Source organism: Pseudopipra pipra, chromosome 11, assembly GCF_036250125.1.
Source record: "Pseudopipra pipra isolate bDixPip1 chromosome 11, bDixPip1.hap1, whole genome shotgun sequence".
NCBI classification, from domain to species: domain Eukaryota; kingdom Metazoa; phylum Chordata; class Aves; order Passeriformes; family Pipridae; genus Pseudopipra; species Pseudopipra pipra.
In genome coordinates this window covers 19,879,515-19,890,581 of record NC_087559.1, presented here as the reverse complement: position 1 = coordinate 19,890,581, position 11,067 = coordinate 19,879,515, and the positions used below count along the sequence as shown (strand labels likewise).

The window sequence follows — 11,067 nt, the reverse complement described above, 5'->3', positions numbered from 1 at the left end:
TGGCCGCGGTGCGGGCGCGGAGCGGCGCGGGGTGCGGGGTGCGGGCCGAGCCGGGCGCGGCGGCCCCAATGCCGCCCGGCGGGCCGGGGCCAGCCCCGGGGGCGCCCCCCGGTGACACCCCCCGGAGCCCCCGCCGCGTTCCCCCGGGCCGTGCCCGCAGGAGGAGGATCGCCCTGAGCCTCCCTGCAGGCAGGTGATCCGTCTGCCATTCCTGGTTCCCCTTCTTCCCACCTCCCCGCCTTTCTTCCCCCCCACCCCGGCTGGACAACTCCCTCCTGAGGAGAACACGCCCAAGTAGCTGAAAAAGAGAGAAAGAGAGGGGGGGAAAAAAAAAGGGAGGGGGGGAGAAGAGAGAAGAGAGTGAGACAATTCCCACTGAAGGTGGGGACGCGGCCGGCGCTCGCAGGACCCCGCAGCCCATCCCGCACCCCGCGCTCCTGTGCCAGCAGCGCAGCCGGCGCGGGGCTGGGAGCGGGGGAGCCCCGGCGGGGCCATGGTGAGAGGCGGCGGGGGCTCGGCGCGGAGCGGCGGGCGGTGCGGGGCGCGGCGGGGGCTGCCCCGCTCGGCCGGGCGGCCGTGACCGCGGCACCGCCAGCGACGGACCGGCACGGCACGGCACGGAACGGCCCCCAGCGCGCCGGGCATCGCTTCGCGGGTTGGTCTGAGCCACGGCAAGCAAGGAATATGAACAGGAAAACAAGACGCTGGATCTTCCACATCTTCCTGAGCCTGGGGATTGTGTATATCAAGATTGGGTGAGTAACTTTTTTTTTTCCTTCCCTCTTTCTTTTATAACAATCGTGCTCTCACTCGCGCTCAGCCCAACCTGTCCAGACCTGTTACTATTTAACTCGGGAAGTCTCAAAAAAAAAAAAAAAAAGTAATGATGGTGGTGATCACGATTATTTCTCGAAAGACAGGTAAAGCCCGCGCATCTCGGGGCGAGGTGGCGGCCCCGGCCATGTGCGGGGCTGCGAGGGGCCGGGCGGCGGTCCCTGCCGGGGGGACACCCGGGGGGATGCCCGGGCAGCCGGCCTTTCCCCGCTCCGGCCGGCGGTCCCCGGGGCTGGACGTCCCTGCCGGGTACCTGCCCCGTCCCTGCCGGGTACCTGCCCCCGCCGGGTACATCCCTCGGCGGCTCCGCCGGCGGACCCGCCTCCTCCCGCACCGAGCGGGGCGCAGGGAGAGTGGCGGCGCTTCGGTCCCGCAGCATCCCCGGCCCGTCCAGGTGCGCTCGGTGCGGGAGAAGGCGGCGCGGCCCGCGGGCAGGGTTGTCCGCCTTCCCTCCCTCCCTTCTCTAACTGTTGGACAGGTTTGGGAAAACCCTCCCAGCCCGTTGTCTGTGCGTGGCCCGGGCACGCAACGCCGCTGCATGCGCTTTAATTCACCAACGAGGAAGTTTGGTCCCGTTTTGGCAGGAGCCCGCGCTCTCCTTATCTTTGCCTTGGCTTGGAGAGAGGGAGAGGGAAGCGACAGGGGGAAAGGCGGGTGTTTTCCGGGGGCACCTGCCAAAGCCGGGCCCTGCAGCTCGGGAAAGCAGCGGGGTGCTGCGTCTGCCGCCGGTACGAGCCTCCCCTCAGCCAGCTCTGGTGTCCTGTCGTTGCAGGGGTTTTTCCTCGGTGGTGGCTCTGGGAGCGAGCATCATCTGTAACAAGATCCCGGGGCTCGCCCCCCGGCAGCGGGCGATCTGCCAGAGCAGGCCCGACGCGATCATCGTCATCGGGGAGGGGTCCCAAATGGGCATCAACGAGTGCCAGTTCCAGTTCCGCAACGGGCGCTGGAACTGCTCTGCCCTGGGAGAGAGGACCGTCTTCGGGAAGGAGCTCAAAGTGGGTACGTTGGCTCTCTGCTTGTCACTGACGGGCTGCCACCCGCAGGACACCAAAAGCAGGCACCGGGGGTGTGAGACGGGGGTGTCACGGGGCACGGCTGTTGCTTTGGGAAAGATCAGCTGGATCACACAGCGTGTGCCAGGGCAGGACCAGCACCTGGGCTGTGGCTGTTGTCACCAGTGTGACTGACATCCCTGCTGCCTCCTGGCAGGGCACCTGCCTGTGGTTCACTTCCAGCATGGGATTGCACTGTCTTGCTCTCACAAGTCCTTTCCAAAAGGTTTTGCATTTGTGGGCACGGGACAGCTGCCTTATTCATGTACTTAGGGATGGATAAAAGGTTCTGGTTGAAGGCAGTGCTCAGAATGCTAAGCAGAGCTGGAATTACACTTCTGGGGTGCAGGCACCTCCACAGCAACACTGACCTGATGTTTGTAGCCGGTGGGACTAAGGTGCAACAACCAGTGTCATTGTGAGGGATTCCCACCACACAGAATAGTTATCCCATAGCAGCTGTATCCAGTGCCCTCTTTCCCACCAGAAAGAGCAGGTGTGTTCTGGCTTGAGATGTCAGGGCTTTTGCAAAACACTTCTAATCCACAGGCAGAAGATCCCATCTCCAGTTTCTGTGTTTTCATGTATGGCAGCAGTACAAAATATATCAAAATTCTTAACTGAACCAGCATCAATAATGAAAAACACAATACACAGGTGTAGTTAAAACTCTCATACCCCCGTTCTGCAAAACACATAGTGGTGGAGTTTACTTGGGGATTTTTTTTGATTCCACAGCACTTAAAATACAAAGACTGAGGAAGTGTTTCCCAAATACAGGTTAGTCATTTCTAGAGCTGCCACTGAAAGCTAATCACTCACAGCACCACATTCTGCATCCAGAAGTTGAAGTTAGGCTTTATGGTTTCCAGTCTTGAGACCTCCTGGTCTCTTCCCCATCTACAATGTAGTTGCATAAAACCAGAAACCCCATTTAACAATGCTCAGAGTGATAGAAAACATAGCTGTTTGATGAGAGTGGAAGAAGGGACTGAGAACAGAAGCAAGAAGAGTCCTGAGCAGCTGTGGGGAAACCCTCTGGACTGGCCCCAGGCACTGTTTGATCCTATGGCAGGATATGTCCCTAGTACCTCATTCCTTGCATTCCCGTGAAATGCAGAGGTACAGCCTTGTGCTCTGCTCTGGAACTCCTGAGGACACTGAATGTGTGTTTTATCACATCAGTGCACATTGATATGTATATTTTCCAGAACCTGGTGATATTTAGGGAAAGAAACAGAAAGGGAACAACATGGCTGGGTTTGAAATCCCCACCTTTCAACATCTTTGATAATAAGAATGACTCAAGTAGAGAAGGTAAAAAGCCCCCTGCACAACATTGTGAAACATCTGAAAAAGGACCATTTATTGAGATTAGCTCATTGTTTCTGTTCCTTGAGCTGAGCTCTTCCTGTCAGTGATGTATGCAGGTGTTTGCCACTTAGTGGCATGTCAGTAAAGAGTCCATTTGGATGGCTGACAGGTTTGGGCTCATTTAGTCTAAGAGTAACATTTCCTTAAACAGAAAATGTGAGAAGGATTTTTTTTCTTCTCCAACAAATCAGAAAACTGTGGAGTTATTGTGGTCTGTTGTATAAACATGCTCTCAGTTCCCTTCCTCCGTCCGAAAATTGAATTATTTAGCTAGTGGGTTATATTTAGGTCCTTTTAAAGAAAGTCAATATTAAAGGAAGTAGACTTTGATCTGTTTTTGAGGTGATAACTCTTAATATGTTCTATCTATCCATTATGAGCTAAGATGGATAGGGCAAATTCCTCGTTGGTTTCAGAACACAGTCAAGAGTTGAATGGCATCCAAATTATAAAACTCATTTAAAGAATACCCAAACCATTCAAATTTAAACAGGTTATATATTTAAATTTTAAAGTAAACTTTCATAAAAATCACAGAGGTTTAAAATCCAGTGGTGAATTTTATTTGTGCACAGGCATTCCTGGGGTCTCAAGGGTAAAAGTACTCAGGCTCTCAAACACCACGAAATATTATAGTGTAACCACTCCTGCTCAGGTTGTCTCCTTGTTCTTCTGCTTCTTCCCTATCAGCAGGTATAGAAACCTTGAATGTTCTGACATAGCTCATCTTTCTATGGCTATAAGGAAAAAGCATTTTCCTTACGGGTCTTTCTTTCCCTTGGATCTCTGTCAGGGTGTGCTCTAGGTTACAGAGTATATTCCAGAGAAATAATATCTCACTCTGGTTAAAAAGGATAAAACTGTGTGCCATAAAGCCATAAGTCAAATCTGATGGCCACGAATAGGAGGAGTTCAGGCCTGAGTGCCTCACCCAAAATAGCGAAGAGATGTGTGACATGAAGGACCATGTACCCTATAGGAGCTGTTTCAAGGTGACTCTGCACAAGAACAGTCCAGGAAACCATTAGGCAAAGATGCTGTGCCCTTGTTGCTTTTTTAATTAGAGGGTATTACAAAACATTATTTCAACGGCAACTAAACATCAGCACCTTTTCTAGCCTTCAACAACTGGTTGTATTGTTCAGGCAGTTGCATCCTCAGAGTTACCTGGGAAGTACGTGGGGCACCTTTGTCCTACCACTTGCAATAAAGTCAGTGAGCCACACATGAGCTCATTCCTCCCTCCCTGCCTCTGGAGTGGCACTGATGGACTCTCTCTATGATTAGGAGATGACTTCAGAATGACAGAAATGTGGCTCAGCCGGGCACGTGCAGCGAGCAGAGCCTGAGATCAATTTAGGAGGATGTGCCTAAGTAACTCTTATGCTAATGGGATTTGTGTGTGTCAGTCCATACAAATAAGTTCCCTTGGATACCACAGATTCTGTGAACTATTTCCCAGCCACAATTTTGATGACACAGCAAGCCCAAATCTCTTCAAACCCAGGTTTCTTTAGCCTTACTGGGTAACCTGTTTTATGAATGTTATATAAATGTACCCAAATTATCTCAATGCTCTTGTTGCCACTCAGGGTGACTCAGGAGGTGTGAGTTCTCCTCATGGCCCTACCGTTGTGTGGCTGATCGTGGCACTCTGCTCTGTGTTCCTCTTTCCCTGTTTTTAAAACAGCAACACAGCTGACACACTTGGAAATCAGTAGAAAGAGAGCATCAAACATTTTCCTGTTCTAATCTGTAGCACGTGTGTTTTTTAAAATTACGTATAATCAATCCAGCAGTGGTAGTGTATTTGTAGAGTTATAGGAAGCAACCATTTAAACTCATCCATGCATCATAAGGCCTATTTGTGATCACAGGCTTGAGTTTCCAGCTGGTCAGAGCCGTGCTTCATTTTGTCTAGTTTGTCCTTCAAAAGAGAGATTCTTCCCTGCTGCCATTCTTGTGGATATCTTATCATGACAGCTGGTGACAATAGTGCCAATAACATGGAGAGAAATAACAGCAAAAGTGACTCCAGTTTGCTCCAGCTGAGGACTTGGAAATGAAAAAGTCACAATCAAGATCCACACAAGGATGTTTTTTCTAGACAATTCTGTAGACACCTTATTAATAATGTAAAGTCACAAAGAGAATTTTTAAAATAACCATGGAGATGATGCAACACTGCAATTATGGACACACTTAACAACAAATACATTTGTTACAGTGGTCAGCAGTTCTGTTCCTGGAGACGTCCACAGTCCAAACCACGGCTTTAAAGCACAATAGGCCAAAAGCCTCCTGCCCACCTCTCTTCAGGTGAAATGTGGTTCAAGCCTAAAGATCTGAACAACCAGTGGAGCCTTTGATAGAATCTGAAAATCAGATTTGGGCTCTGATGATCACAGAAGGAGCAAGTGCTGCGGCGAAGGCTTTTCATCAGGTGCCTCAGTGGCCCTTTTTGCAACCCTGTGAAGAGGTGGTGAACAGTAACTTTGCTGTTTGTGACAGTAACTGTCTCAAATAACTGCCTTGGGATGTGCCTGTATTTCATGGGATCTGGAGGACAGCACTGTATTGGCATCATAGGGCAGAAATCAAAACCCATGTGCTTTTTCCCTGAGGGAGCAGCCCTGCCACTATTAAATGAGCTTTCCCAAGTGAAAACAGCACAAACTGTTTGCATCTTGACACAGCTACACAGCAAAGGGGAAACTCCCTTCAGTGCAGATCTGTGGGATCTGCACCACAGCCCTGCAGGAGCTGCCCTGGCCCCTGCCTGGGGGAGGATGGAGGAGGGCAGGGGCTGTGCAGATGTGGTGGCCTGCAAAGGATGTTACAGCAAAACTGGTCTTACCCAAAGGTGTCAGTTCTTTGCTTTCTTTTGCACTGGAAAATGCTTCAGTATCATCAGCTGATGTTACTCATGGGAATAAGGAAAGCTGAAATCAAAACAAGAATCCACATGGACAAACTAGTCTTGAAACTTCCGAGCCCAGCTGGGCAGCTCAGCCCCTCTGCACATTGTGCCCAGTGCCTTTGGCTCGGGGGTCATTCCAGGTGGATCCAGATGCACCATTAAACCAGGAGAGGCTGTTGGCTTTCCTTGATATGCTGCACTGTATTTATTTGTTCCATTTATTAGAATCAACTTCTCTTCTATGGCTTGAACAACGCAAAGGAAGAGGGGACATTCCCACTGCTGCCTATTGAAGCAAATGACAACTGTCTCACAAACCAAATCCTTAGCTGGCTTGTGCAGTAGCTGTCAGGAATAGCTCTTGCTGGAATGGGAAAGAGAACAAGATCCAGGACATTCTCCTCTCTGGCCTGGTAGTTTTAATAGAAAAACAAAATAGAAAAGGTGAGAGTAAAACTTCATGTTGCCTCTGTGTTATAGACAAACACTTTTGAAAACATCCCAGTACAGGTGGGTTCAAGAAAGGATTTAACCTTCGATCATTTTTTTAGAGCTTTTTGATTTTGAAAACTGCTGTAGTCTCGTGTGTCAGGTTTTAAAGTCTGATTCTTTGAATTACAAAAGAAGAGACCAAGTAAACAACCAGTGGTAGAATCATAGAGTATCCTGAGCTGGAAGGGACCCACGAGGATCATCAATTCCAACTCCTGTCCCTGCACAGGACACCCCAAAATCCCACTCTGTCCCTGAGAGCATTGTCCCAATGCTCTCCTTGAACTCTGACAGGAAAATCCTTGTTGTTTTTGTGTTGCATAGAAGATTACCTGGACAGGTCTGTGAGAAGCTAGGTTCTAGGTGCTGCTGCACTATTCAGCTTGGTCAATATTTAGAGGCAAGATTGATAAATACTCTGTTTTCCGAACCACTGGGTTATGAATTTCCCAATATATACAAGAAAAAAAAATTGTAATTAACAGGAGTGCTGCTATCTACTCAAGCACTGTCTTAGTCTGAATTTCAGTGCTAAGTTTCCAGCTCTTATAACCAGTTTTTACTGTCAGTGTCTTGCAGGAGAACACTTATTTGCAGGCAAAACAGAGGCCAGGCAGAAATATGGCCTGATCATCCAAACCTGAGCACGCTACTTTATGCCAAAAAGTCAATCTTTCTCAGCAGGGACTGTCACAGTAAGATAAAACATTGCCCCAAGGTCACTGCAGTTGGAATTCCCATCAGAAGGTTTTCATACCTGCCTTCAGATGTGTCTTGTGAGTACATGTTCCAGAGAAACAGCAAGACTGTGTTTTGTGAGAGAGGCAGATCTCCTGTCTCAGGGGCTCTGGGGGGCTCAGAGCCCTCTAAGAAGGGGAGACTTGTTTGACCTCCCTGAGTACTGGCTGTGATTTCTGTAATGCACGTGCCTTGAGGAGCAACTTTATAAGTTTAAAGAAGGTGTTTTCCAAAGTAATCACTGTACCTGGAGTGTTTCCTCTCCAAGAATTTCACGTGTTGATGAAAGAAACTTTAGGTTGTGAAAGTGGGCAGTGACTAAACCCCCCAAAATCTCAAATGCCTCCTAAAGCAACTCTATTTATTTTATTTATTGGTACTAATCTTTGTGAAGCCACACTGCTGATTTATGGGGAACCAACATTTTGAAGTGAGTACAATATTTTTAGGCACCAAGTCCCCAAACTTTAAACAGAAGGGGAAGAAAAAAATAGGATGAGGACACTCCAGTGTGTTTTTTTTTAAGCTACCATTCTTCTTAATCACTCAGGGTAGGTTAAAGAAAGATAAAAATAAAAAAAACCTGCAAGACCATACATAGTCTTCCAAGGAAGGAGGAGGCACTTCCCAAAGTAGGCAGAGGATGAGTTCTGCTCTTCGTTTTCCCTGGCTGTGAGTTATGACCTCTATAGAGAGATGAGAAGTAATGTGAGCTGTGGCACATAATTGGCAAGGTGAGCTGTGTTTTCCATCTTTATATTTTCCCAATCATATTTCAGCTCATGTCACTGCAGATAACTCCCTCTCTGACCCTTTGGCTTTAAATAGCAGAAAATACAGCCCGTGTTTTCCAGTGAGATAAACAGAAATTTGTCTTTTTTTTTATTTCACAGCTTAGTCAATTTATGAGGGGACTGATAGGGCAGGCCAGGCTGTTTAGAAACACGCTCAGATCCTAAACTGCTGAGCACCTACTGCCTTCCTGCAAGTAAATCCTCTCTGTGTCTTGCAGGCTTAGCCTTTGTTTTCCAAGAAACATCAAGGTACTGAAAATTTTTTAAAACTCACTTCCCATTTCTAATCCGTGTGAATGAAGTTTTTAAAAATGTTTCAAATTTTAGGATTAAACTTGAAATAATATGAAGTTAGCTGAATTAAAACCTCTCTGCAGCTGACAGACAGGCTGATATAGTTGCTGATCAACCAAAACCCAGCCTAACAAACATTTAGACCCAGAAGCAAAGACATGCATGTGAGTGTTTGCAGGATTAACTCTCCAAGGTTTTCCTGGGTTGTGTATAATTATGCTCAGTGTTGGGAGAGCCTCCTGTCCTGGTAATATTTATATTTTCACTTGCCTGTGATCCCCCTGTGACATCTGTCTCTCTGTGGGGGTGGCTGACTGTGCAGAGCTCAGAGTCACAGTCAAAGGCAGCTTGGGAAGATGTGCTGCCCAGTGAAGGGGCTGCAGACAGGACTCCAGGGTTTTGGAGGATGCTTTGCATCAGCAGAGTGGAGCTGCTGAAATTTTGGAGGCCATCAATGCCAAACTATCTGCCATCAGAGCAAATGGAGCTGCAACACAGTGTAGAGAATCATGGAATCATTAAGGTTGGAAAGGACCTAAAAGGTCATCAAGTCCAACCTTCAACTGAATACATACCAGAATATTTGAATCCCCAGATCCTTTTTATCTGCAAAAGAGAACTATTAAAGATGAAAAGAGGACATTTTCCGTGATCCTCATCCCTTTTGAACTGACTGAGAGGAAAAGAAGGGGATGTGGAGGCAGCCAGAGAAGACCTGTTGGGTGGCAGTGGTGAAGGAGGCTCTGTGAGTCCCTAAATAATTGTGCCCCAATACCTCACTGAAGTCCAGAAAGAAATAGGAAGAGCAGGAAGATATTTATGTCCAACACATGAAGAAAAGCCTCCATGTTCACACAGCACTGAAACACTTGTTGGGGGTGAGGACAGCCCCAGGGGTGGGTGGAGAGCAGAGCCAGGCCTGTCAGAGCCCACACCCCTCTGCCAGGCCAGGGCTGGACCCTTCTTTGGAGTGTCCAGTGCTTGGAGTTGAGCTCTGGAGTGTGTTCAGCCTTTGCTTAGTTGAGACAATGAGGAGAACGTGCCATTCAGGAGCTGAAAGGACGGCTTGGAATTCTTGTACCCAACGGGTTGGACTGGGCTGGAGGAAGATGTCCCTGCCCATGGCAGGAGGTGGAATGAGATGGGTTTAGAGTCCCTTCCAACCCAAACCATTCTGGGATTCTGTGATAGATGACTCTCTACCTTTCTCTGTAACTTCTGTGGGCCTCAGGCACACATCATTCCTTCTTGTCCCAGTTTACTCTTCACACTTGCCCCCTTGCAAGTCACTGGCTGGAAAAGCCTCCACAAAAAACTCTGACGTTCACCCAGCACCTGGGATCATGATTTGCACCCATCTTCCCATAAAGATCAACTGATTTGTTCATTATATATATTTATAAATTAAGTTTTTACTTTTAAAAACCCCATGGATTAAAGTTTAATTGCAGTTTAAGGACAGGTTCAGTGGGAATTGTGTGAAAGAAGATTTAATTCCTGGGTTTCCACCCAGCACACCTAGAAAATAGATCAGAAAATTGCTCGAGACAGTTGGAGTAGCTCATGGCAATCAGTACATTTTATTTAACTCTCTCCAAAAGGTCTTTTCTGATGTCAGTGCTGAAAACATAGTTTACTCTTCCAGCTGTGGTCTGATGTTTCTAGTCATCTACAGAAGGTAATGACTGCAGATTAGGGGTTTCCACACTCTTTCAGTTGTGCAGAAGAGCAAAACCCTTCAAAATCAACCTTCTGATTATTTTTGCTAGGAAAGATTTTATCTTGGTCATTAGCCAGAGTGGGCTCTGTGTGTCACATGGTGTGATGCATTTTTGCCAGTTCTGTTCTTTCCTTATCCTGTTTTTGGTATCACATCTCCTGCTTTACTAAATTTCTTTGTCCTCCTGAACTAGAAATGCTGTGCCCACCTATGAAGTATTTTGGGATGCTACAGTCACCATCCCCTACAGCTTAATGTAAATATGAGGGGCTTTCAGTATTGTTTTGAAATCCAAGTCTTATCTCATTCTAATGCTAAGATCCTTACATTTTTCTACTAAATGTTCAGAAGGAAATTAAGGCACAGGTCTAAGTTGGCTGCCAGATGCACTGGAAAATTAAACAAGAAAGAAAATAAAAGAAGTTCGTATCAGGTCATTTTCCCAAATTGTTCATCAATCCAAAAATGATGAGGCAATGCCTGTTAACCCACCCATATTTTGAGGTTAGACTGAATAAGGAGCAGTACTTCTTTGGTCAGCCTGTTCCAGAGCATCAGAAGCTCAAGGAAAGAAAGCATTGCCTGCAAGGAGCAGCTGCCTGACCATACCTTGATGAAGCTGTGTTTCCCTCTGAGATCCTCCAGGCATTTCAGCTGAAATCTGAAGTACAGGAGTAGTATTGACTATTTAAAGGTGGCAAGAACATCCTCATGTCCCCCTGTTTGGTTATAGCCCCCCTGTTGCAGTGTTTTGGTGCCTAGAGCCCTGTCACAGAAGAGGCTCAACACGAACCAAGCTCCCCCCATGCTGACATTTCTGGGAGCCAGGCAAGGGTAATGCAACTGAAA

General features: G+C 47.6%; 2 protein-coding genes across 2 annotated transcripts in view; both read left to right on the top strand.

The window, feature by feature from the left end:
* LOC135420517 (uncharacterized) overlaps positions 1 to 11,067 on the top strand; it is a 490,234-nt gene that overhangs the window by 74,921 nt on the left and 404,246 nt on the right. The window lies entirely within an intron of this gene.
* Positions 26 to 11,067, top strand: part of WNT7A (Wnt family member 7A) — a 40,606-nt gene continuing 29,564 nt past the window's right edge. The window contains exons 1-2 of the mRNA XM_064668066.1: positions 26 to 755; positions 1,607 to 1,833. Coding sequence (XP_064524136.1) covers positions 685 to 755; positions 1,607 to 1,833 — 298 coding nt within the window. The 5' untranslated portion in view covers positions 26 to 684. The remainder of the gene's footprint in view (positions 756 to 1,606; positions 1,834 to 11,067) is intronic.